At 55.9% G+C, this 27,216-nt stretch overlaps 2 protein-coding genes across 4 annotated transcripts in view; one reads left to right on the top strand and one right to left on the bottom strand.

The window, feature by feature from the left end:
- The window catches only part of RHOG (ras homolog family member G), a 29,593-nt gene extending 24,729 nt beyond the window's left edge, over positions 1-4,864 (top strand). Inside the window, exon 2 of the mRNA XM_073333140.2 lies at positions 1,378-4,864. Coding sequence (XP_073189241.2) covers positions 1,413-1,988 — 576 coding nt within the window. The 5' untranslated portion in view covers positions 1,378-1,412 and the 3' untranslated portion in view covers positions 1,989-4,864. The remainder of the gene's footprint in view (positions 1-1,377) is intronic.
- A 17,806-nt stretch (positions 4,865-22,670) lies between these two features.
- Positions 22,671-27,216, bottom strand: part of PGAP2 (post-GPI attachment to proteins 2) — a 40,915-nt gene continuing 36,369 nt past the window's right edge. For all 3 annotated transcript variants that reach the window (XM_078851878.1, XM_073333162.2, XM_073333172.2), the window contains exon 6: positions 22,671-27,116. In XM_078851878.1, the coding sequence (XP_078708004.1) occupies positions 26,986-27,116 (131 nt within the window). In that variant the 3' untranslated portion in view covers positions 22,671-26,985. The remainder of the gene's footprint in view (positions 27,117-27,216) is intronic.

The raw sequence follows: 27,216 nt of genomic DNA on the forward strand, positions 1-27,216 counted from the left end.
GTGCACTGCACCACTAGAAAGAACGAGGAGGACTTGTGGCACCTTAGAGACTAGCCACTTTATTTGAGCATCAGCTTTCATGGGCTAAAACCCACTTCATCGGCTGCATGCAGTGGACAATACAGTGGGAGAGACTGGGCCCGCTACAGACCCCTGGGGGACATCTGACATTGTCTTATTGTTACCTTCCGCTCTTTCCAGCTGTTTGTTGTAAGACCCCACCTATTGTCGCCTGTCTGAGACACATTAGGTTACAACTCTCTGGGGAAAGAGACCATCTGTCCATACAGCGCCTCGCACGATGGGGGCATGGCTCCTGACTGGCCACACCTCGGCACGACTGCGACACAAATCAATGACTTCAGTTGCGTGTCTCCTCTAAACCCCAGCACCTGCCGGTGCGCCCCTCACCATGGCATCAGAGTACTGTGCCCTGGGGTGCTGGCTCAGTACTGACTCAGTCACCAAGCCAACTTTCCACGGTGCCTCGATTTTCCCTGGAGGCCTCCTATCCTAGTGAACACATGGCCTCTGGAGACTCCAGCTGCTGGCGCAGAGAGTCTGCCCCTGGTGCAAATGGAGGGAGACTCATGGGAGTCAGGATCCTTACATGAAGGCTCACTTTGTTCCTTATCCTCTGTTAATGCATCTCAGCAATCTCTGGGCTTCCAACCGATGGAAGCGATGTGTGCTGGAGAGAAGTGAGGCTGGGGTGCCAGAACGGCTGGGGGGGGAGGGAGCGGAAGGGGGAAGGGGGCCATGGCTCCACCACTTTTAAAAGTGGGAGGGCACACCAGCCATAAGGGCAAGACATGGGGAGAAAGGATAGAGAGGAGCGAGTGGGGGGCGGGGTCTTGGGGGAAGAGATGGTGAGAAGGTGGGGCTCGGGGAGAAGGGATGGCGCGTGGGTGGGGCCTTGGGGGGAAGGGGTGGGACACGTTGGGGCCTCAGGGAAAGGGGGACTGGGGGCGCGGGGGATGGGACGGCATGGGGGCAGGGGATCGGGGGAAAAGGGCGGCGCTAGGGCGGGGGCTCAGGGAGAAGGGGTTGCGTGGAGGGGGCAGGGCCACGTTTTGGGTGCGGCCCCCCCCAACACTTTTAGGGAGCTTCCGTCACCCCGACTTGGTCTTGCCTCAGCACGGGGTGGTGGACGAGGTGACCTTCCAGCCCTACATCTCTGGGATTGTAGGTGGAGGACTCTGGGTGGGAGCAGGAGGCTGGTGAAATGGCTGCACTTACTTGTGCACCCATCCCAGATTCTCGAGGCCAGAAGGTGCCCTTGTGATCACCTACCCTGAGCCCCTGGCCATAGCGCAGGCCAGAGCCCGTCTCCAGCACCGAGCATGCTCTCATTGACTCTGTCTCCTCCCTCTCCAGGTTGCTGAAGTGGAGCCCAGGGAACGTGAGCCGGGATGCAGAGCATAAAGTGCGTCGTGGTGGGTGATGGGGCGGTGGGGAAGACCTGCCTCTTGATCTGCTACACCACCAACGCCTTCCCCAAGGAGTACATCCCCACTGTCTTCGACAACTACAGCGCCCAGAACACAGTGGACGGCAGGACTATTAACTTAAATCTGTGGGACACGGCAGGCCAGGAGGAGTATGACCGGCTCCGGACGCTTTCCTACCCCCAGACTAACGTCTTCATCATCTGCTTCTCAATAGCCAGCCCGTCCTCCTATGAGAACGTGAAACACAAGTGGTACCCAGAGGTCTGCCACCACTGCCCCAATGTGCCCATCCTCCTCGTAGGCACCAAGAAGGATCTGAGAAACAACCCCGACACCATAAAGAAGCTAAAGGAGCAGAACCAGATGCCTGTCACAACCCAGCAGGGGGTCAACCTCTCCAAGCAGATCCACGCCGTCAAGTACATGGAGTGCTCCGCCCTTAACCAGGAAGGCATCAAGGAGGTCTTCACGGAGGCCGTGCGAGCCGTCCTCAACCCCATCCCGGTGAAACCTAAAAAGCCCTGCATCCTTTTGTGAAGAGGACTCCAGAAACCAAAGCGTGCGGCTGGGCTTGGTGGCCGCTTGGGGAGGGGGAGAGTGCCTTAGAACCCGGAGATGATCCTGCACTTGTCCCTCTGCACCCAGTGAAGCTAGTATGTACAGCCCTTCTCATTCCAGACGCTTCCCAGCTGTCTGTCCCAGGACACGGCAAGGGACATCCTGCCTCCATTGTATCCAGCATGCCCCAACCCCACTTCCCAAGCCTTGTGTCCTTCCAGTGAAGGCGTGATTGGACAGCTGGGTGCCACGAAACCAAGGCTGTTCTCGATAATAATAAACCACGTTTGCACTAATACATAGATTGTCTTGGATCACATTTTTTGGGGGGTGGGGTAACCCTGATATGTCATTAGATGGTTTCCCCTCCCCTTTGATGTGAACCCAAGGAGTCCCTGGTCCCATCCTGTTCTCGGGACCTGGGTACGTAGCTCACTCGGGGATGAATGGCTTCCACTTCTTGGTCAGTCATTCAGACAGCCACTAAAATGAAACCACTGCACTGCAAACCCCTATCCTGAGAAGCGAGTGCTCAGATGGCATCTGCAACCGCTTGCGCCATCTCCTTGGCCTTTGGTCTTCCAAACCCATCAGCTGCAGGGATGGAAGGAAACCAGGAACCTTGTTCAGTGTTAAAACGTGCCTGCCCTCCAGGAGCTGTGGCTGCTTTGGTGGTTTGATGGGGCACTGAGCCATCCTGCAGGGCCGACAGAACTGGCGTAATTGCTGAATTACAGGTTGAAGCTCATCAGCTGCTGAAGAAGCAAGTGCCCTGGGGTCCCTTTGTCACGTTGAAGACCTGCCAATGTTTCCATGGGATTGACTTTTGATTTGCCAGGAGAGGGAAAAGACAGAAACTTGTTCTGATTGTCTTCTCCTGGCTTCCTCGACGTTCCTTCTCCTCTGAGCCCCACACAGCCCTTCACTGATAGAGACCACCTGGCATGTTTGAAAAGGTTACCCCTGCATGAAGATGCTTTCAACAAATCCCACCTGTTTATAAAGAGAAGGCATTTGTGCTTACATGGGGGATGGGGGGTGGGGGGACTGTACTTCTATTTTTTTTCCATGGAGTTTTTGTTTTCTTCTGAGATGGCCCCATTTGCAGAGACACATTTACAGAGCCGGAGGCTACAACCGCGCTGGCTACGCGCATCCTCTTCCACGGCTAGAATAAGGCGTCCTGCACCTCCCCACGCAGGTCACCTCTTTGCAAAGAGCACCACGCTTTGCTGAGCACAGGTGCGTTTTGTGGCTTGCATTGAGATCATGGACTGGTTCCTCCTCCTGCACCCAGCCACCTTTCTTAACGAGACCACGTGTCTTCTTCCTGGGGACCAGACCTGCCCAAACTGCTTCAGAAGCTACCTACTCTATTGGTTTCCTGCTTAATGAGCTGCAGCCTCTTCACCTAGTGTTTATTTGAAATGGGCAGTGCTGTGAAGACCATGTGCCCAGCAGGGTGATCTTGAAGACTTCAGTGAAGGCCTTCAGAGAAGTGGCTCTCCTCCTTTTTGTCGTGTTTCCCTCAGCTGCCCTTTGAATCCTGCTGCATCACAGTGCCGCTTGTCCCAACTGAAACCTCTGCACAGTGCAGCCTGAATCAGGGTGCCTGGTCCTGTCTTGCGTGCAGGGGACTGGACTAGAAGACCTCTCGAGGGCCTTTCCAATCCTACCAGTCTATGTTTCTATGATCATCTCACTGCTCCACGTTCTGATTCAAGCTCAGCACTCAAACCTGGCCCATTTATCCAGCAGGTGCAAAGAATTGTCACCAAACATCACTAAAAGGAAAAGAGCCTCCGGGGGTCGGAGGGGGGGATCAGTTTCATCCAACTGATATGAAATGGCAGGGTAGCAAAAGGGAGAGTGGGGGTGATTTTCTTTTTTGGAGGTGGCAACAGAACGCTGGGGAGAGGGAGCAGCTCGTGGGACAGCCTGGAACTCCATGGGTCTCTCTAGGTACCAGGGTCTGCCTCCCCACATCCCTCCCGCCAGGTCTTTCGTGCCTTTGCAACGCTCACAGCTGGCTGCCCTACCTGTGATGCTCCCCCGGGCCGGGTGGAGGGGGCAGCACAGCCTGTCGGCCCCAGTGATGGCTGAATAAAGATGCAAGAAACGACTGCCCAGCAGCGTGTCCCGTGAGGTCCTGACCAGGAGGACCCGGCCCCTTTAAGGTCAGATAAGGAAGCTGAGACCAGTGGGAATGTCCTCGATGGTGGGGAAGCACTATCAAAATGCATTTTCTGTCCCCCTAACCCAGGCTGTAATGCAAGCGGTCTGCTCCCTCTTTCACCCGAGGTCAAGCAGCTTCCATGAGCCGAGGGCCAGGGAGTCCTGACAGTTCTGGTGGAAGGGGTGTTCATTGCACCTGCCACGGCGGAGAATTCAAGTGGTGCTGGCGGTGGGTTTCCACCAAACTTCTGCCCCCTTCCGTAGCATGAAGTGGCAAATAATTATCCCCATCCAGCTAACGCAGCACTGACGAGCATCCAGCAGGCTGAACCAGCCTTACCATCGATAGTGGCTGGAGGCCTGGGCAGTGTTATCCGTGGGCACACGGGGCCGTTCTCCTTTCACTGCAGATTCCAGAGGCTGGGGCCCCTGGTTCAGATCCATGGGCAGGGGCTTCCCAGAAACCAGCGTTTGCTCTGAAACCATCTCGGTAAACTACTTCTACCGCGAAGGGTGAGCTGATGCCAAGGAAACCTCCATCTCTCTTTCCAGGCAGACTGCTGGTGGGAACCAAAGGCTTTGCGTGTGACCGTGATGAGTCATAGCTCCAGAAGAGAAACTAAGAACAGGAGGACTTGTGGCACCTTAGAGACTAACCAATTTATTTGAGCGTGAGCTTTCGTGAGCTACAGTGAGCTGTAGCTCACGAAAGCTCACGCTCAAATAAATTGGTTAGTCTCTAAGGTGCCACAAGTCCTCCTTTTCCTTTTTGCGAATACAGACTAACACGGCTGTTACTCTGAAACCTGTCAGAAGAGAAACTAGCTCGTAACAGGTCAGCGCTGGGCTTAGAACGCCAGCCTTCTGCTCCACCCTGGAGAACGCGTCCCCCGAGCGAAGGAGAATCCAGGTTCGCAGGACGAGCATCGGCGCTCATGCGCTCTGTAGGCTGCAGCCTCTAGGGGGTGGCATGGCCGAAGATGCTTGAGCAGGTCACGTGGCGCCCAGCAGAGTGGCGATGGCAGGGCAGATACAGTCCACACACTGCACAGCATATAGAGTAGCCGACAGATCCTAGGAAAGTTGCCCAAACAATTGTGACATCGCCTCAGTGGCAGCTGCCTTTGCTGGCTAACATACCAGTGTGAAAGGCAAGTCCGAGCTCTGAGCGGGGGGAGCAGAGGAAAGGAGCTGCCCTTCGAGAGCAAGCTAACCTATGGTGTGTATGGCCCAGCTGGCAGCCATTTCTGAGGGGGGCTGGGAGCAAAGCCCCGTTCCAGTCCCAGCGCCCTCTCTGACTTTCCCGCCGGCTCCCGCAATCCAGGGCTCTCTCTTTATTTTTGCTGACGTGTCTTTAAGGGCAATTCTGTCTCTGTTTTTAATACTTTTATGAAACTGGAGCCTGGGTTGTAAATGAATCCCGCGTTGTACGGAGAGGAGAGTTGGGTCCTGTGGGATCTGCTTATTGAGAAGGAAATAGAAACAACGGGGTCTTACTGCCGGGAGGGCCTTGTGGTGTTGCTTTAATAAACAGAATATGTCAAGGCTCCCTGTGTCTCCTGGGCTCTGCTTTCTAACCCTCCAGGCAGGGAGTATCTGAGCAGCTGGGGAAGGGATGGCCCTGGCCTGCTACTTGGATGAGACACAAGTGGACTGTTCAGTTTCTTTTGATCTCTGTCCACAGCTCTTATGTGGCACCCATCCCATTGCCCAGGGTATCGGAGCCCCCATTTAGATGATCATGATGGTCCCTTCTGACCTTAAAATCTATGAATCTCCCTAAGAGAGGCCTCTCCTTGTGTGTGGCTCCGGCAGTGAGGTGGGCTGGGATACTCTTGCCAATGGTCCCTAGATTGAATCAGCTGGGGCCAGGGCGTTCTCGGGGGAGACCTCTCAGCCCTGGGATGCGTGGCCTCCTCTGCTCTGACAGCCAAGTCTGGTGAGTGTGCAAGGCCCAGCGACCGTCTCCGGCCCCTGCCCATGAGGGTTCGCTGTCAGACCGGCCCTCGAGCCTAAGTTGGGCGCTGTCTTTATGCCGACAGAGTTGCTGTGTTTTTGGGGTCTTGGTGCCGTGTACAGCGCCACGGGTGCCTTGCTGCAAACCCTGTTCGCAAGGCCTGAGCTCCAACACTTAGAATGGGCCTGGGTCCCCGATCCTGTGGGGCGCCGAGCTCCTGTCGAAGAAAGTGCAAAGGCAATTGTGCATGGAAGATGCTGGAGGCAGACAGACCCTGGTGTGCTTTTTATCCCAGGCTCTGCTACCTGTGGTCCCCGCACGGGCTGTCCCCGAGCCTCCGATCCTCAGCTGACTTCACCCCAGGGCAGCGCCAGCATGGCCCAAGGGAGCCGCTGACGAGTGGGATTACAGTCAAGGCTGGGCAACAGTGGCGTGGCCGCTACTGCCTGGCAGAGTGACCTTGACCAAGTCCCTTAGCCCCTGCCTGCCCCTGTCAGTAACTCCTCCACCAGCACGGGGCACGGGAGGGTTAATTCCTGTTGGAAAGCGCAGTGAGGGGCACCACAGTTACGGCCGGGGGGTTCTCCTCCCACCCTGGAGCTGCTCCCGCCTCCCCTCCCCCGCGAGAGGACGGAGCAGCCTTGGCTGGCTCTTTTCACACACGAGAATTTAATCCGTCCCAGCGCCGCTTGGAATTCCTGGCTCAGCCGCGGCGCCTCCCCTTCCCCACCCCCCCGCTCTGCTGGGATCCTGGAGCTGCTATGCAGGGGAGAGGGCCCCCTCTGGGGGTGGCCAAGGCTGGGAGCCGGAGCCAGGAACCCCGGGGCTGAAGCCCTTAAAGAGCAGGGGCTGCTAGGGTGCTTTCGCCACATGAATCCCATTGAACTGAACGGGAGCTGGGAGGCTAAATCCCAGCCAGAATATATTGTGGTACAGCCCCCCGCACAGAGGGGCGGGGGAACGAGCCCTGGATCCCTGCCCCCGAGCCTGGTGAAGGGAGCGGGGTTGGCTTCTGAGGCCCTGCTGCCTCTGGGCCGCGCTCAGCCAGGCCAGGCTGAGTTCGCAGCAGGGCTGGATGTGTGAAGGGGTGGGAGGGGAGCCCGCCAAGGGAAAACTCTTCCTTGGGTGCAGGGAGTGGGGATGGAGGAGGAGCTCTGCCCTCTGGGTAAGTCACCGTGCCTCAGTTTCCCCTTTGGCATAAGAATGGGCAGGCCAGTTATCGTCCAAGCCCCCAACAGACCCAGCAGCCTCCTTCTACCTGATGGAAAATGGAGGCACAGAGAGGTGAGGGCCAAGTTTTGCAAAACTGACCCCAATTTCGGGTGCCCAACTTTGGACACCTTGGAGGCCCCGAGCACCCCAGCTCTCCCAGCTTGCAGTTGGGGGCGGAGGCCTCGGCACTGCTGGAGATCCACCCTGGAGGGGTGCTGCGCTAATGAACGCCGTGGGGCGACCCTAGAGAAATAACAGGGTACTCGCTGTCTCGTCCTCGCTGCATCTGTTCCAAACGGCCCTGCTCCGCCCCAGAGGTGGCTGCGGGGCAGGGATGAGTTAAAGGCATTCCTGTACGGGCTAAAAGGCACAATGTAGGCAGAGCAGATACGGTGACCGTGTCCTCCCATCAGCACAGCTGCAAAGACGAGGCACCGTCCCGGGCAGCCAGCTTCAGTAGCCACGGGCAGCCCAGGTAAAGTGGTCTCAGCCACCCCCCGCCCCGGCCCCGCCCCCAGTCCTGTCCCAGCAGCCCCTTCTTGCTGCACCCCAAAAGCAGTGGATCTATAGCCTTTCCCTCTCGAATGGTAGCCCAGCATGTCCCCCATGTCCAGAACGAGTTGGCAGGGGGGATGGGGCCCAGCTCCAGCCAGCAGCCTGCAGGCCAGGCACAGCGGCCGGTACATGAGCTGATCGCTAGGTGCCCCGGGGGCTCGTGCCTGACCACAGGATGAGGGGCCAGGACGCCTGGGTTCCATTTACAGGGTCGCTGCAGGGTAATGGTGATTTCGCTACGACCCAGCTTCCCTCTCTGCCCGCCTGCCTCGGGGGCAGTGGTGACTGGAATCCCCGACGGCCACCCTGGGGGCCGGGTGTCGCCACCTCTGGGGCTCATCACTACCAGCCCCACACACTGGCCAGAAGGGGGTGCTGGAGAGTGATGCTGACCCTCAGCAGAGACACTCCCCCTCCCCCCCCCGGCCCTGCTGCCCTCAGCCTGGGAATTTGAGGCCTGCCGACCGGGGGCAGATATGCTTCATCTGCCTGCCCCATGAATGTATCCCCCTGCATCTGCTTCCCTAGGGAACGCCCCCCTACCCCCTTGTCTGCCTGCCCCAGGGACCCATACCCCTGCATCTGCCTGTCCCTGGCCACCCGCTACCCCCACATCCGCTTGCTCCTGGGAACCCTCCTCCCCCCACCTGCCTCCCCAGATTACCCCCTTTGTCTGCCTGCCCCAAAGAAATCTCCCGCATCTGCCTGCCCCACAGACCTCCCCTGCCCGCATGTGCCTCCCTAGGGAATCCCCTCCCATGTCTGCCTGCCCCTGGGAACCCTCCCCACACATCTGACTGCCCCAGGGAACCCTTCCCCCGCACCCGCTTGCCCCAGGAACTCTCCCCCCAGCATCTGCCTGCCCCTGGGAACCCTCCCACCTCCATGTCTGCCTGCCCCAAGAAACCCCCTGCCCTACATCTGCCTGCTCCAGGGACACCCCCCCACACACACACACACATCTGCTTGCCCCAGCACCTTGCTGTCCTGTGACACCAACATTAAGGAAGACTCAATCCCCACAGAAGAGAAACATCCCCCAGGAGAAACATGTAAATGACAAGCCCATGAGAGTGCAGTACAGGGGGGCCCTGTCTCTCCCAGCTTAGCTCGCGAGCCCCCTGAATGCAGGGCCGGGGGCACCCCAGCCCCAGCTCCCCCATCCCATTTGCACAGTCAGCAGCGAATTGTTCTAGGACTGACCTGCCCCGAATAAACAAACCAGGGCACGGCCACGATGGGGCTCAGGCAACGCGTCTGGCGAAGGGCATTCGTGCCAGGACCTTGGGGGCTGGAGCGTGCCTGGCCTGGGGCTGGGCCTGGCCCCTCCCTCCAAACTGTGGCTTTCCTGGGCTCTAGGGCAACCTTCTGCCCTATACACCTCCTGGCTAATGGGTTTGCCGTGTGGGCACAGAAAGCGCCTAGACACGCCCCTTAGCGAGGAGCCCTGGGCACGTTCAGCTGGTCCTGGTGCCCCTCAGTGTCTCCTCTTGTGCCTGGGGTTGGTGGCCCATGCAGGGCACCAGGGCAGGTGTCACAGAGAGGTCCCTGGCACACAGGGCCCCTTTGCCCCCCTTTAACAAGGGGCTTGATTGCAGGGCTGCACTCACGTGCCCCCTCAGCCCAGACACGACACCTCGAGGCCTGCCTCTGGCCCCAGCTAGGGGGGCCTCTCTCCCTCCCCTGGCATCCCTCAGGCAGGAGACCCGGGGGCGGGAGGCACGTGCTGGCCCGCGGCCTGGCATGGCCCAGAGCCAGCCGCCCCTCTTATCAGGGCTGCTTGGCAGTGCTTCTTCCTCCCACCTCCACAGGGATGCAAACGAGCCCTTTGTCTGCGGGCAGTCCAGCGGCCTGACTTCCTGGTGGAGGGACAGACCCAGAGCCAGCAACAGAACCCCATTGTTCCCCCTCCGCCTCCACATTTCACTGGCAAACCCGCCTGCGGGGGGAGTGGGAGACGGCAGCTTGGCAGAGGGGAAGGAAAGGGGGGACAAGCTGGGAGTGCTGGGCCTCGCCCCGCTGAAGAGCTGAGCCTGGCAGATGAATGCACCCCACCGAGCTAGGCACGTGCGTCCCCAGAGCGCGGGGTGGGAATGGGACAGCTCTGCGGGGAAAGGGGAGAGCCCAGCCTCAAGGGGAGGGGAGAACGAGACTGGCTGGTTCTCAGTGCCGCCAGCCCGGACCTACCAGCTATGCTGCCTTCCTGCATGCTACCTCCCCAGGCCTCTAAGAGGGTGCTCTAGTGGGTAATGCACAGGCTTGGCCATCCAGAGACCTGTATTGTAGTCCCAGCTCAGCTACTAGCTCATCCTGTGACCTTGAGGCAGGTCACGTCCCCGCTCTGTGCCTCAGTTTCCCCAGCTGTACAATGGGGGGTAATGATACTACCCCCCTGCTGGGGAGCTCTTTGAAACTACTGGATGCCAATTGTTATTGTAAAAGAGCAAAGAGGCCCCCATTCCCGCAGGGTGGGTGCTTCTATCTTCCAACCTCTGACCAGTCTATTAAGAAGAAGCAGCGAGTTTTTAAAATAGTTTCTTGGGGGAGGGCGGGGGGAGAGGGTTTTCTACCTTGGGAACCCCTTGCAACTGTATGTACAGTTAGGATTAGGGTTTCCAATGTGCAGTACTTTGAATTTCATCTGCTGTTTTGTTGCCCAGTCACCCAGTTTTGTGAGATCCCTTTGTAACTCTTCGCAGTCTGCTTTGGACTTAAGTAGCTTGAGTAACTTTGTATCATCTGCAAATTTTGCCACCTCTGTTCATACCCTTTTCCAGATCATTTATTAATATGATGGATAGTACTGAACCCGCTACAGACCCCTGGGGGACTCTGCTATTGACCTCTCTCCATTCTGAAAACTGACCATTTATTCCTACCCTTTGTTTCCTGTCTTTTAACCAGCAACTGATCCATGAGAGCACCTTCCCTCTTATCGCATGACAGCTTACTTTGCTTAAGAGCCTTTGGTGAGGGACCTTGTCAAAGGCTTTCTGAAAGTCCAAGTACACTATATCCACTGGATCACCCTTGCCTGCATGCTTGTTGACCCCCTCAAAGAATTCTAGTAGAGTGGTGAGGCGTGATTTCCCTTTACAAAAGGCATGTTGACTGTTCCCCAACATATCGTGTTATCTATGTGTCTGATCATTCTGTTCTTTACAAGAGTTTCCACCAGTTTTCCTGGTACTGAATTTAGGTTTACTAGTTTGTAATTGCCATGATCACCTCTGGAGTCTTTTTATTTTTTAAATTGCCATTACATTAGCTAGCCTCCAGACTTCTGGTACAGAGGCTGCTTTAAGTGATAGGTTACATACCACAGTGAGTAGGTCTGCTATTTCATATTTGAGTTCCTTCAGAACTCTTGGGTAAATTCCATCTCTCCCTGGTGACTTATTCCTGTTTAATTCATCAGTTTGTTCCCAAACCTCCTCTATAGACACCTCAGTCAGGGACATTTCCTCAGATTTGTCCCCTAAAAAGAATGGACCAGGAGTGGGAATCTCCCTCACATCCTCTGCAGTGAAGACCAATGCAAAAAATTAATTTAATGGCCTTGTCTTCCTTGACTTCTCCTTTAGCACCTCGATCATCCAGGGGCCCCACGGATTCTTCAGCCGGCTTCCTGCTTCTGGTGTACATTAAAAAAAATTGCTGTCAGTTTTTGTGTCTTTTGGTAACTGCTCTTCAAATTCTTTTCTGGACTGCCTAATTCTATTTTTACACTTGCCAGAGTTTATGCTCCTCTCTGTTTTGCTCAATAGGATTTGACTTCCAATTCTTAAAGGATGCCTCTTTGCCCCTAACCACCTCTTTTATTCTGTTGTTTTGCCACAGTGGCATTTTTTCATCCTCTTGTTGCTTTTGTTTATTTGAGGTACACCTTTAGTTGGAGCCTCTAAAATGGTGTTTTTACATAGCTTCCATGCAGTTTGCAGACATTTCACTCTTGTGACTGTACCTTTTAATTTCTGTTTAACTGGCTTCCTCATTTTTGTCTATGTCCCCTTTTTGAAGCTGCTGTGCTCGGTTTCTTTGGTATTTTCCCACCCATGAGGATGTTAAATTTAATGACACTGTGGTTGCTATTACCAAGTGGTTCAGCTGTATTTCCCTCTTGGACAAGATCCTGTGCTCCACTTGGGACTAAATCAAGAATTGCCTCTCCTCTTGTGGGTTCCAGGACCAGCTGCTCCAAGAAGCAGCCATTGGTGGTGTCTAGAAATCTCATTTCTGCATCCCGTCCTGAGGTGACGTGTACCCAGTCAATATGGGGAGAGTTGAAATCCTCTAGTGCATTTTCTGTTTTTGTAGCCTCATTAATCTCCTTGATTATTTCACAATCACCATCACCATCCTGGTTAGGTGGTCGGTAGCATATTCCTACTGCTATATTCTTATTATTCAAGCATGGAATTTCTATCCAGAGCGATTCTATGGTACCGTTTGATTCATTTCAGATTTTTACTATATTTGACTCTCTGCTTTCTTTCACACGCAGCACCACTCCCCCACCAGCACAACCTGCTCTGTCATTCCTCTATATTTTGTACCGTTGTTATTTTACAGAGGTTATTCTACCTCTCCATTTGGCACTGGTGCGACCGCGGCTGGAATCCTGGGTCCAGTTCTTGTGCCCACAATTCAAGAAGGATGGTGATAAATTGGAGAGGGGTCAGAGAAGAGCCACAAGCTTGATTAAAGGATTAGAAAACCTGCCTTAGAGTGATAGACGCAAGGAGCTCAGTCTATTTAGCTGAACAAAGACAGGGTTAAAGGGTGACTTGACCACAGTCTTGAATACCTACACAGGGAATAAATATTTAACAACGGGCTCTTCAGTCTACCAGAGAAAGGTCTGACACGACCCAATGGCTGGATGTTGAAGCTAGAAGCATTCAGACTGGAAATAAAGTGTAAATTTTTAACAGAGAGAGTGAGTAACCACTGGAACAATTTACCGAGGGCCGTGGTGGAGTCTCCATCACGGGTGACTTTTAACTCAAGGGTGGCTGGTTTTCTAAAAGCTCTGCTGACGAATTATTTTGGGGACGTTCTCTTTCCCCTGTCCCACTGGCCGTATTCTGCTAGCAGCTAATGGAGGTTCTCCGTCAGCTCAAGTGGCTGGAGTCTGGGTTTTGTAGCAGCAGGATTGATGCCAGAAGTTGCTCCGGAGCTCTTAGAGACGACAGTCACCATGATGGGGTGGGTGTCGATGGGTGTGTTACAATACTGAACTCACCTGGCTGGGTCCGTGGCCCCTCTGACTGGCCCTGGCCTGGAACACAGTGGTACCCTGCCTAGGAAGCCTCTCAGGCTGCGGATCTCTGGCGCCGGGATGCATTCGGCCTGTGTGATCCCCGAATCCCTCAGGGCCAATGTAATGTGCAGAGGCCAGGCTGGGGGTCCCACAAACTACGATGATGGGTGGCAGTATAAGCATCCTACGGTAGGCAAGAGGAGTCACGCTGTAAGGAATTCGGACCCTTATTTCTCCACCAAAGGATGCCAAGGAGAGGAGGTTGGAGTCCCCAGGGCCCAGTCTCATGGAAAGTCCCAGCAGGCTCCAGCAGTTGGGGGGCTGCTGAGAGAGCCCCCTCAGCCACAGCAGCAGCAGGTGATGGCAGAGCTCCAGCAGCCAGGGTCCAGCAGCTCTGCAGCCGAGCGGGTCTGCCCGTGGGCGAGCTCCACACCCGCTTTCCTGTCTGAGCGCGGCCCCCCCCGGGCGCCTTGGCCTCTCCCAGAGCCGCCCCTGCCTAGCCCAGTCACAGGCTCCGCTAATCCACCGTGGGGCACAGTGCGTCAGGCGGACGCACATGGCTGGGTGCCAGTGGGCCCTGGGAGAGTAGTGCCAGGACGTGTGTGTGTGTGTGGGGGGGGTATCTGAAGCCCCTTTTGGGTACGGGGGTTGCTGTGCTGAGCCCAGTGCCCCTCCGATGCCCAGGCGGGCAGGCCCATGCAGGGCCAGAGCACGGGGCCAGCGCTGACCTATCCTGGGCACTCCCAGCGGGCCAGAAAGCAGAAGTGAATTCTGGGTAACAGCTTGGAATCCAGCACCTCCCACTGGACCCAGTTTCCAACCCCTAAGGCAAAGGGTGGGGCGGGTCCTGGCTCAGGGCTGGTGCCCCACGCCTGGCCTCACCCACCTCTGGCTCTGGGGCTAGCTCTTCTGTGGCCCATGGCTCAGCGACGGCCCATGTAGCAGGGACCTCATGCCCGCTTGGCCCCTGACCCAGCAAGGCTCAGAGACTCAGCCCCAGCCCCAAGGCACAGCGAAGGTCCCAGCAAGGGCAGTGCCGGGAAATAGCAGCCGTGGAGCAGACAGAACTAGGTAGTGCTCTGGGCTCATCCCTGCAAAATGCTCAGCCACCCCTGGGGCGTCCGGCTCTGTCAGCTCCCGGAGATGTGAGCGCACAGCACCCTGGAAAATTCGGCCCCTGCGTGCCTAAAGCTGAGCGCCCACAAACTGAGGTGCCTGCAATGACAGGTTATTTGGGAGAGCATGGTCTTGTCATTGTCTGTGCCTCAGTTTCCCCATCTGGCAGGTGGTGATGGCAGCAGCATCTCCCTGCCTGCCAGTGAGTGGGAGCTGTCACGGGGTGGGGTGGCCTGGATGCTTCGCACTCTAGGATCCTCACATGGACGACGTCGCCGCTCTGGCCTGTTTTCACAGACCATGTGAGCAACAAACAGATAAAGGGACAGAGAGTCCCCTCCCCCGAGTCTCCCCCCGCTGCTTGGGAACCCCGCTATCTCAGCAGAGCCATATGAGAAACAAACACCTTGGCCTGTCCCTTCCCCAGCACCTCCCTTGAGCTGGGGAGCCCATGGTCACCAGGATGTGGCAGGTCTGAGGGAGAGCCTGTCCGACACGAGACGTGGAGCCCGCTGGGTACCCGAGCTGCCCGCAGATGGTCTGGCTGGCATGGCCTGGCTTTGAGGATAGTGCTGCAGCTGAGCAGTGAGTCAGGAGTGAATAATAATGATGAGCATTGATCCCTGTAGGGACTTTCACAGGCCTCAGGATGCCTGGGTTCTATTCCTGGTCTAGTCACGTTCCCCTCTCTAGGCCAGATTTTCCCCTCCCATCCTTTGCAGATTATAGGCTCTTCAGAACCGGCTCATAATGTGCACGTACAGCGCCTGGTGCAATGGGGCTCTGAGGCACACTGCCTGGAGTGGCTCACAACTGTGAGTGCCGACCTCAGGGCAGGCTGTCAGAACACAGGGCAGACGCCCCCAAGCTGGCGGTGTGCTCTCTAATTAGATTTCACCGAGCCAGTAACAAATGTGAACTCCCGGACCACTGTAAAAAGTCTTACCATGGAGTTATAGCCAGGCCCCTCGGACAACTGGATTTAGTGATAAATGGTCAATTAAACCAAAGATCACACCCCATCAGGTTACTCCCAGTCCCAAGAGACCAGTTGCTGACCTCAGATCCTGCACCAAAGACAACGCTGGCAGCCAATTCCGCTAAGAAAAGGAAATGGGAGTTATTGAGAAGTTAAAATATATGCGCAGGTGAGCCACAGTCTGTAACTCCAAAGAGTGGCAGTCATGTACAGGGGCAGGGGAACACTGTTTATAGTGGGAGTGCTGAGAGCTATTGAATCAAACTGGAAACCCTGAATATGATGGAAACCACTTCAAGCTGGGGGGTGCAATAGCACCCCCTAGTTCTAGCACCTGTGGATAAACGGCCACTTTCCCAAACGTCTTTTCAGGGTACCCAAATTGTCTCTGGGGCTCTCCACTTTGCATCTGATACATTTCCCTGTAAGAGTCCAAACAGGATCTTTCCCCGAATCCATATGTATATCTTCGGCTCACAGGAAACACGTGGACAGGGGGTCACTACCCCTGCTGGCTTTTCCTTTCATGATGGAGAGTGAGGAACCCATTTTGAGTCTTAGAAAATTGCTCATTTCAAAGCAAGTGGTTATTGCGTGTGATGATCAGAGGTCAGTTACAGTTCTTCATTTGCATTCCGCATTTGCATTCGTTCCCCTTTGATGGGTTATTTAGTTACAGGAGCAGGCAGAATGTAAATGTCTGCTCCTCCATTATACCAGGATACAGATAAGTGAAAACAATGCAGGCAACATTCCATTAGTTTTCATGAAGTTAAGAAACATAAGAACGGCCAGACTGGGTCAGACCGAAGCTCCTAGCCCAGCATCCTGTCTTCCAGCAGTGGCCAATGCCAGGTGCCCCAGAGGGAATGAACAGAACAGGGAATCGTCAAGTATTAGGAAAAACCTTTTCACTAGGAGGGTGGCGAAACACTGGAATGCGTTTCCTAGGGAGGTGGTGGAATCTCCTTCCTTAGAGGTTTTTAAGATCAGGCTTGATAAAGCCCTGGCTGGGATGATTTAGTTGGGGGATTGGTCCTGCTTTGAGCAGGGGGTTGGACTAGATGACCTCCTGAGGTCCCTTCCAACCCTGGTATTCTATGATTTTAAGTGATCCATCCCCTGTCACCTATTCCCAGCTTCTGGCAAACAGAGGCTAGGGACACCATCCCTGCCCATCCTGGCTAATAGCCATTGATGGATCTGTCTTCCATGAACTTCTCGAATTCTTTTTTGAACCCTGTTATAGTCTTGGCCTTCACAACATCCTCTGGCAAGGAGTTCCACAGGTTGACTGTGCGTTGTGTGAAAAAAAATACTTCCTTTTGTTTGTTTTAAATCTGCCACCTATTAATTTCATTTGGTGGCCCTTAGTTTTTGTGTTATGAGAAGGAGTAAATAACACTTCCTTATTTACTTTCTCCACACCAGTCATGATTTAATAGACCTCTATCGTACCTCCCTTAGTCATCTTTTTTCCAAGCTGAAAAGTCCCAGTCTTTTTAATCTCTCCTCATACGGAAGCCGTTCCATACCCCTAATCATTTGTGTTGTCCTTTTCTGAACCTTTTCCAAGTCCAGTATAGCTTTTTTGAGATGGAGCGAGCACATCTGCACACTGTATTCAAGAGGTGGGTGTACCATTGATTTATATAGAGGCGCTGTGATGTTTCCAGCCTGTTTATATATGATTTCTCAGAGGGACGCCGGGGGAGGAGCCAGGCCCGTGTGACCAGCCCGTGTTCCAGGGGCTGTCGTGTGGGAATGACTGGTCTAGCAGCTATGACCCGTGAATCAGGAGATCTGTGTTGTAGGCCTGGCATTTCCCCCTGAGTTCCTGCATGGCCCAGGGCAAGTCATGCCAGCGCTGTGCCTCAGTTTACCCTTCCATACTATGGGGGTAATAACACCCACCTCGTGGACAGGGAGGTTTGTAAAGCCCTTAGGGCTCCTGTGAGGGATGGCACTGTAGATGAGGAAAGTTTTATCCTCTACGTTCCAGGAGAAGTGGTTCTTCCCACTGAGCAGCGAGTGGCAGCCGGCCTGTGTATTAACAGCATTATGGTGGCAAGGGTTGGGGAGAGCGAGGCATGGCCCGGGGCCACGCCGTGCAGGAGACGACTTGGCTGCTGGAGGAGATAAAGGCTTGAGAAGAGAGCCCGCCTCCCCCGGCCCCGGGGACTGGGCTATGCAACTGTGTGAGCAGCACCAGGCATCCAAGGTTTGGCAGTGCCTGGCATTACTCCGGAACGGCGATTCCTCAACAATGCCGGGGAGACATAACACCCAGCAGGTGAACTCTGAGTATACGGGGTGTCTGCCAGCCTGGAGCTGATGGACAGTCAGACAGACATATTATCTCAAGTACTGGCCCCAGAGCCATCAGTTTTGTAGGGGCTGCAAGCCTGCAAGAGACCCCCCCACTGATCCCCCCAGTGGCGTGACAGCAGCCATTTGCCAGTGACCACTTGGCGCTGGACAGGAGGTGCACTCACATCCCTGGCGCTGGGAGCTGCCAGCTGCAGAGCGTGAAATCAGCCGGGAAAGGAATGCTGGGTCTGGCCCGTCACTCCTTAGCGAATTCCCTCCCCCCATTCCCGGTGGGGGCTGTGTCCTGTGGAATAAGCCCCAGCCCTCTTGCACCCTCCCCCTCCAGCTTCCCCTTCTCCCTGATTCACCACCCCTTTGCTCCCTGCCTTGCCCACCCCGTGTGAGGCCGGGCTCAGGGCTCAGCGTGTGGGTGGGCACGGGGGGCATGGGCCGGAGAGGCTGGTTTCCAGCAGCGAGCCAGAGGGGTGGGAGCCCCCAGGGAAGTCTGGTGGGGCTGTCAGGTGGGGCTATGGCTTGAGCCGCGTCCACATTGCCCAAGGCCAGGGCCTGGCCCCATGTCTCAGTGGGACTTGGGCGCTGACCCTCCTCCCACATGGGTCCTAGGACCCGGCTCCTGAGTGCTGACTGTCCCGAGTCAGGCTGATGTGGTTGTGGAAAGAAGCGGGGCTTGGGATCAAACCGGAGTCAGAGCTGAGGCTTAGTGTGCTGTGTAGACGTACCCGCAGGGTGCTCGGTGCATGCTGCCAAGCTGCCCAGGGCTATGGCCCTGGCTGTCCCGTTTGTTAGTACTTCAAAGCTGGCAGCCCCCCAGTTCGGGCAGGGGCCAACGGGGGCTCAGCCCATTCCCAGGGAGTTGGAAGAGCTGTGCCCCATTTGGGCTGGGGGGTGAGGGGGAATCCTGCGTGAGGCCTGTCTCTGGGCTGCAGCAGCCATGTGGCTCCTGTTCCCACGCCCATGGCCCTTCCCGGCAGAGGGGGCAGCGGAAGGGTGCACCCTGGGGGGAAGTGGCTTTGGCTGAGGCCTTCCCATTCTGCTGGGTGTCCGCCAAGGCCCCTGCAGAGGATCCAGCCAGGCAGCGAGGACAATGGGCATTTGAGCAGGGCCAGGGATGCTGCGGGACAGAGATGCCTCTGTTCAGCCAGCAAGTCCCTGCCAGGCCGGGTCACACCAGGCTGGGCAGGGCACTTAGAGCAGGCGTTTACTACCCCTGGAATGGCAGGGATGGGCTGTCAACAGCCCGGGGGGGAGGGGGCACGAAGGGAAGGGAGTGCAGGGCTGTCTGGGCCAGGAAGGGACGGGGGTGTGTGTGCAGGGGTGTCTGGGAAGAGACGGGGATATGTGTGCAGGGGTGTCTGGGCTGGGAAGGGCTGGGGGTGTGTGTGTGTGCAGGGGTGTCTGGGCCGGGGGGTGTGTGTGCAGGGATGTCTGGGAAGGGATGGGGATGTGTGTGCAGGGGAGTCTGGGATGGGAAGGGACGGGGTGTGTGTGTGCAGGGATGTCTGGGCCGGGAAGGGATGGGGCATCTGAGCCCCAGTCTGAGTCAGGACTCGAACTCGCCCCGCTCGCTCCCAGTCCTTGCCTGCCTTCCGCCCCTTGCTGTCCTTCAGCCCCACAGGAAGGCGCTGAGCTTTGGGATCCATCCCACAGCCCAGCCCACAGGGCTCCTCGTGGGCGGGAGGTTCGCCCTTCCCTAGGGGAAATGTCCATGGTGGTGTGGATGAGGCTTTGCGCCCTGCCCAATGCCGCCTGGGCCCAGCCCTGCAGGGAGTCCTGCTCTCAGCCCTGTGTAATGGGGAAATGAGACAGGAACCTGGAAATGGAGAAATGACTGGCCCAGAGGAGCTGTGGCAGGCCAACACTGCAAGCAAACCAGGCCAAACCCCTGTCTCTCCCCTGAAGTGGAAGCCATCCTAGTGCAGTGGCCCAGCTGTGTGCACGGGGGCTTGGCTCTGCACCAGGGAGCGATGCTGGAAGGGGCCGCCAGAGTCAGCTAGAAGGAATTTAATGAGGCTGCTCAAAATGCTCCAGGCAGGCGTCTTCTGGACCGAAAAAGGATGGTTTTGTTCAAAGCAGGAAAATGGCAAATCCCAAGAGAAGTGTGTTTTCCCAAGGGAACTGCTAACCCCGGTGGTGTTTTGCTTCCGTTCGTGTCACTCGGAAACGGGAACGGTAGTTCAGGTCCAGCTCCCATCTGCGGGAACCAACAGTTGTGAACCAAAATATAAAAAGTCACTTTGAAATGTCTCAGGGGAAAAGATTGGCTTCCAGACTGGACGGAGAAGTGACTCCCCTGCTCGTCTGGACTCAGGCGCCGGTATCATGCATGGAGCCACCCCCGAGGCAAAACCCTCCTTGACCTCCCCATGCTCCGCTCCCCGGAAGCCCGTTTCCAGCCGCATTACCAGGCCCGTCTCCACGGCGGAAATCCCTCCACCTCTCGCCTCTGCAGCTCTGCGGTCACAGCCAGGCTAGCAGAGGACACAAGGGCCGCAGCTGGTGCTTATCTGAGCAGAGTCCGAGGCCGTAATGACCACGCTTGGGCTGCTGGAGTGTGGAGACCACTTCCCATCACACTGACCACTATGGTCTCTCTCTAGCTGCGCTCCCAGCTGTTGCCTCGTCTTATGCTTAGCCCAGATCCTCAAACGTCAGCGACGTTGCTCAGGCGAAGAAGAAAGCCATTGCCAAGCTCGTTTCCAGGTTCCAGCACCCGCAACAGATGAAGCCTGCTGCTGGTGGGTGGATTTCAGTGGAAGTTAGGAGCCGAAATACCTTTGAGAATCTGGGTGTGAGCTCTATCAGGCAGGGACAGGCAGTGTTCTCTGTTTGTACAGCTCCTAGCACAGTGGGGGCTTGGTTGGCGCTCCTAAGCACTGTAGTAATGCAGATAAATAGCAGGGATGAGATAGCCAACGGTGTTGTCTACACTAGTGCTCCCACTTTTGCTGTCCCAGTGGAGGAAAGGCCTGTGGGCAGAATTTGGCCTCATGAGCATCTGAATAGAGAAGACTTCAGGCATCTGCCCAGGAGGGCAGTGACAGAACAGAATGCTTTCCCATTTGATTTGGTTGCTCGGAGACATGGGGAGTATGTCTACATGGCAAGTAGAAACCCCCAGCACTGAGCCTCAGAGCCCGAGTCTAAGAGTCAGGCTCATGAGACCGCACTAAAAATAGCCATGTAGACATTGGGGCTTGGGCTGGAGCCTGGGCTCTGAACCCCAGGAGTAGAGTGAGCTTCATAGCCCGCCCTCCAGCCCCAATGGCTAAACAGCTGTTTTAAGCACTGTAACGCGAGACCCACAAGCCAGAAGCTCAGACTCGCTGCTGTGGGTTTCAGCTCACTGTGGAGATGTATCCCCCCCAGCCCCCCATACCTCATGTATCTCCCAAAGTACAGTCTAGTGCCCACTCTCAGTGGAGATGGCTAGTTCAGGGTTAGATCCACCCAGAACCACAAACAGGGTGTGCTCCAAGCAGGTAACATACGTGCTTGCTATGGATGGTAACCCCCTACAGCAGCGGTTTTCAACCTTTTCTCATTTGTGGACCCCAAACAAATTTCGAGGTGTGGACTCCTTTGGAAATCTCAGACACAGTCTGCAGCCCCCAAGGGGTCCACGGGCCACAGAGTCAGTGTTTGGGGATGTTCACAATGCCGTATAAGTCACGCATGCCTGGGCGGGCTCTGGCTAGAGCAGAGTTGGCTGGGAAAGAGTTTTCCCAGCCCCTGACAATTTTCAAGATATTGAAAAATTTTCCCACTTGGAATCAGGAGAAAAAGTCAAAATCTGGAAAGTGTTCACAAGCTGGAAATCCAAAAGCTTCATTTCAAGGTGTTTCCTCATGATTGAACATATCTATTTACTATCACTAGCTTAACTGTCAAAACAAAAAGTCATTTTGTGCCTGAAAACGGCAATTTGTCATTTCCAGAATGTCCAAAAGGAAACGTTTTGACAATTGCAAAACTCGAACTTTTTTTTTAGTTGAAAAATTCATCAAAACTGAGGCAAAACTGCAAACAAGGTTCGGTTCCGACAAAGTGGCATTTTCCAACCCCACCTTCCCCAAGAGAAAAAAGCCTCATTCTGAGCCAGTGAGGGGGATTCTGGGTAGGGTCTCCCGGATCTAGATTTTAGCAAGGATTTTAGAAAGCGACTCATGGTTCTGAGTGTCCGACTGGAGACAGAATAAGGGGGTTTGCTATCAAAGGATCAGTTTTGAAGATCTGAGTCCACATGGGCCATTCATAAGTCACACTGCTCTCCACAGTGCACGGATGGCCTGGCACTTGGAGGGAGGATTTTCCCTGGACATGTTGAGGCCCAGAGCTGGATGTGACAGGGCCAGGTGCCAGGCTGAGAGGTGTGGTGGACGTTCCATAGGACAAGATGGAACAGATTCTGGTCTTGGTTACATCAGTGTGTGATTAAAGCCGGGAGCGTCACAGGAGATACCCGCTACCTGTCTGGGCTGAGCAGACTCTGCAAGCTGCTGGGCTGGAGAGTGGAAACTGGTCAGTGAATCAAACCCGCAAGAAGTCACAGGACGATGATGTTAGACTGACCCCACCCACACTGACAAGTTTTATCAAGTGGAAACCAGGCAATTCCTGGAAAATTTCTTGCATCTTAGGGCAGTGAGGTCTAGTAGTTAGAACCAGGGCTCCTGGCTCTGCCACTAAGTGACTCTGGGCAAACCAGCGAAACTTGCTGGGCCTCTGTTTCCTGAAATGCAAAACAGGGATCTAGCTTATTTATCATGCCTGCCACCATAGTACCCAGGCTTTGAGTCTACGGATCATGGGCCATACCGATTCCTGGCGTAACCCAGCTGAATCACTGGGTATGGTCTGATACACTCAGGATGCATTTGACCCGGTAATAGGTGCCTCACCGAGAGATTTAGCAGGCGTAATTATTCATGTCTGTAAAGCACTTGGAGATAACAGATCCGTTAGGGGAAAGGTCTCCGCACGCTCCCAGAGGAATATGGGAACATTAGACCAGGGGCAAGACTGGGAGGGTCGCGGGAGCCAATAACATTGAAATAAATTGATGAAAATACTCAGCATTTTATTGCATCCTCCAAACCAATGAAAATAGACATCCAGCAGTACCAAAGGCACAGATTGCATGCCAGTCCCACGCCAGCAGAATACAGTGTGACTGCACACAGTAACAGATGATGCGCACGGCAGATCCCACTTGCAAGCAGCAGCGGCTGGCGAGAGAGGGCCGCACCAGCAGCTTCAAAATGCCCAGGAAAATCAGGAAGAGAGAGTGTGACGATTAAAGCCAAAGAACTGAGCAGGACTTTATCCCAACCCCAACGAGCCCTCACAGCCCAAGGCCAGGTTCACTCCTGGGAATGTTGCTTGGACATTCTTGTGCTTGCCGCTCTCCAACACTGCCCTGGTCGGGGGGGCCCTGATTTCTCCTCATGAGTGACCAGGAGTCACCCCGTAGGTTGCAGCTGATCTCCCCAGCAGGGCTCTGAAAGGGCACTTGGCAGCTCAGAGAGCAGAGGTAGGTGCCCCCTCAGACCTGCGAGAGGGTAACCTGGCCTTTCGGCGCAGACCAGTAACAGCTGTCTGACGGACCAGAGCTGCGTTCCACCAGTGCTAAGAGCATAAAAGCACCAGCTGAAGGTACCCAGCACCTCCTGACCTTCCCAGGGGGCTCCTAGACCATCCCGCATGTTCTGCTGGCGAGGGTCCGTGATGGCCTCTGCCTGGTTTCAGACACATCACACAGGTTCCTTCCCTATTTTGGATGCCTGTAACCCTGCCACGGGGCCTGTTCTCCATACTCCATTCCCCGCAACACCACGCCAAAGAAAAAGAATTAACGAACAAGGGGAATGTTTCTAGGTAGAGTTTCCCATCTGCCATTGCTTATCAGCTGTGTCACCTCCCTGATCTCCAACGAGGCAGCCATTGCTGGACGATTGAATGGCTGGGAGTGTTCTGTTCTGGCTTTGGCCAAAGGGCCTTGGCACGTAGGACCAAGAAGAACGTGGTGCCTGACGCAGCACCCTGCTAGCTCTGCTCAGCCAGACATCCTGGGACGGGTTTATTCACCTCCATGGTGAACCCCCTTGGGGCAGGCTCCTGTCATCTCTGCGAGTCTGCCCACCAGGCTCACCCCTCACCCACCCCACACGCTGCCGTGTCAATGACTTGGCAGCCCTTCTATCCCTTGCCACTCCCGCTTCTGCTCCTGGGACTGGCTTCCTCTTCCCTTCTGCACCACAGGCAGGCTTCCTGCCCTGCCCTTCGATCCTCACGAGGCCTAAACCTACCCTCTGAGCCCGGCCTGCTCCCTTTGAATCCTTCTCCCAGGTATTCCAGTGCCTTTCCCAGGCTGGCCCTCTCAGGCCTGGGAGTCCCTCCCAGGCCTGGGAGTCCCTCCACGTGCCAGCCCTCCACCTCCCCTGCTCCCAATACATTGCTGCCACCAAGGTCATTGGTGTTAATTCACCAGGTGATTAACCCTCTGCTTTGCCGCTGCGGGACGGCAGGGCCAGCCAGTGCTCTGTATCCAAAGCACAGGGTCTCTTCAGGTTGGATGCAGAGTCCTGACGTTTTGGACAGCACCAGGCCATCGTCACCCAAGAAGCCAATCGGGTGACTCTACTCCAGCTCAGAAAGGGCCCGGCTATGGGACACAGGGCCTTTAGGTGCTCAGACACTGCAGTGATGAGATTGGTGGGAGTACCTATATCCTACGGTCCCTGGTCTGGGTCTGGCCCAGGTTGGTTGGGACTGAACATCACTGGTAGCCAATGGCTCTTTGGTGGGGCTCAGTGCAGATCTCCAAGGGCAGGTATCCACACCACAAAATCCACCACACAACGCGCCCTTGTTCGGAGACAGCAGACTAGGCACAGAGCCCAAACTTCCTCAGATGGGTCACCTGCAGGTCAGGGCCGAGGAACGTTGGCAGAGCGAGGAAGGGAGCAGGCCCAGGCACTGCTTGGCTGGGACCCTGGCTCAGGCGAGCAGAAGCGTCTGGTCTCTGGGGCTCTCACTCCAGCGGCACTAAATTCACACATGCCAGAGGAGACGCTACCCGCAGCCTTTGCTGCCGGCACTGAGCCTGGGTCCGATGCAGCTGGGGAGATGGAACCACCAAAATCTCCCAGCTGGAGCTTGTCTGGACGTGAGGCAGCCTGGCAGCTGCACTGAAACGGACACGACAAGGGATCTGGGACTGCCCCCTCTCCCCAAACCACGTGGAAACCAGCCTGGTAGCATCACTCAACAGCCCCATGAAAAGCCACCACTGCCTGGAGGTGGGCACTCTAATGGAGGTGGTGCACAGCTCTGCTCAGCCCACCTGGAGAGACTTTGGGGCAGCCTCATAAGACAGGGGCTTGCCCACGGAGGGTGGTCTCTCGTAGGTGCCACAGGGGTGATGTGCTGTGCTTCCAACCCTCCAAAATAAGCCCTTGTCCTCCTTGAAATCCAGGAAGCTACAGCGGTGCCCTTCCAGCTCCCTCTCGCTGGCTTGATACTGTGTAAATCAGGAGCCATTCCACCAAAGCCAGTGCAGCTCCCCCAGTGTAGCAGGGAGACTACAGCCCTGCATATCCTGGGATTACAACTCCTCTTCCAAGCAGCCGGCCGAGCTGCAGTGACCCAGGCTAGGATGGGACACAGCTGTTCACAAGGAGACCAGCGACGGCCCTGGTAGAGTGGTCGAGGAGGCAGGAAGGCATGGCCCAAGAGACACCCGCCTGGCCGGGCTGGGCTTTGCTCCCTACCTCCTGGCTTCACCCTCTGCAGTCGTGCCTGGTCAGCTGGAGGCACCATGTCCCCAAGAGAGGGGCCCAACCTGGAGCCCCAATCCCAACAGCACACGCTGTGGTGGAGTTTGGATACAGACCCAATATCTGCAGCTCAGACCTGCCTCAATCACGCGCTCACGCTGACCGTTCCTAGGAGTCAAGGGTCAAGACTTCCAAGAGGAACTAGTGATTGGGGGAGGACACCTTAATTTGAGCCCCCTCCCCCCGCCAATCACGAGTCACTTGTGATGGGGGCGTATCCCCTGCATCCTGGGCCGCCCCAGGAACTCCTCAGACTCTCTTAGTGTCCACTCTGTATAATTTATTCAAGTCCCCTCCACCAACACCTGGACAATGCCACACGCCCCGCCTACGCTCTACAACTCTTGCCTTCAGCCCCTGGTCACCAGGGCCCCGGGAGGAAACCAGATCTCTCTTCCTTGGGATCTCCTTCAATCTAGGCACAGTTAGCCCCATCTCCTGCCATCCCAAAACGGCCTCCCCGCCTTTCATCCAAGTAATTCCCTAACTCACCCCGCCTCCCCACCTGATTAGCTAATTGCTCCCTACCCCCCAATCAGCTGTCACACGGGAAACGATCAGAGTGCTGGCCGGTCTGTTGGGCCTCAGCACTCTGTCACAGCACCTAGGGAGGCCTTGGCCAAGGATTCTGCAGGGGGAACAAAGCCGACCTGTTGGACTGGAGGGGGGAGAAAACACATGGAGGAATAGCCAGCCCAAGACAGTGCAGAAAAAGGGGCCAGGTCATGATTCAGGGACCCCTCAAGGAGATGTCTGAGTGAAGGGGAACTGGAAGTTATGCCCTCGCCTCTGCTGTCAAGGTGCTGAGAATGAGCAACACTGAATGCCTTGCGAGGGGTTTTCCTCCAGTATTCTCACCCTTTCCTTCCATCTCGTTCCCTTGAAAGGGAATGCCCGGAAGTGGAAGTGGGGGTCAGGAGCTCACTAGAGACCCTCCCTCTGGAGAACTCCTGTTCCAATCCCAGGGCCACAGCAAGGAATCTCCACTGTCAATGAGCACACGACTGTTACCCGTGGTGGTTCCTGCCGAGAGTCTGGGCCGGTGGCCAGAGCCCTGATGAGGCAGCAGGTGCGGGAAAGGAGCTGTGCTGAGCCAGCTGGGGCGGGAAAGAAGATCCCATTGCTGCATCAGTCGGCCTTGCAGAACAAGGATTCCTAGCCACACGGACTAACATCTTACCCCATCGACTCCCCTGGGTCCTGCCCCCTCGGCTCCCACTACCCGCTCCTGTCCTGGCACTTGATAGGAATGACAGATCCATGGAGAGGCTGCTGTGTGATTTGTGCGTAACCATCCCACTCCCCTACAATCCCCACCCTCCTGTATTTTTGGAGGCCAGGGTCCTGGCCGCAGCAGCGTAAGCACAGGGAGGTCCTGGCGATGTCTCAGCGAAGTATGCTGTTGGTTTCCTCTCGAGGCGCATCACAGCCCTCCCTGCTCAGCGTCGCTCCCAGGAGCTGGTAGCTCATCTGGCCCCAAGACTCGCACCAACGGCAGGATTCCAGAGGCCGTCGGCAGCACTGGTAACACGCTTGTCTGGCGCGAGGCCGCCCTAGAAACGTTTGTCTTCTGGCTGGGAGCTGACCACCAGCTCTTTGTTGCCGAAGTCCCACCAGGCGGTCATGTGGAAAGCCATGTTGGAAAGGACGACCAGGTACTCCAGGAAAGCAAAGATGGTATAGGCTAGGAGAGGAAGGGAGGGAACCCATCAGGTTAACGGAGGAAATGGGGCATAGGAAAGGGAAGAACTATGAATGCGAGCAAGACCACGTCTCTCTCAATG

The sequence above is a fragment of the Lepidochelys kempii genome, chromosome 1, assembly GCF_965140285.1.
Source record: "Lepidochelys kempii isolate rLepKem1 chromosome 1, rLepKem1.hap1, whole genome shotgun sequence".
NCBI classification, from domain to species: domain Eukaryota; kingdom Metazoa; phylum Chordata; order Testudines; family Cheloniidae; genus Lepidochelys; species Lepidochelys kempii.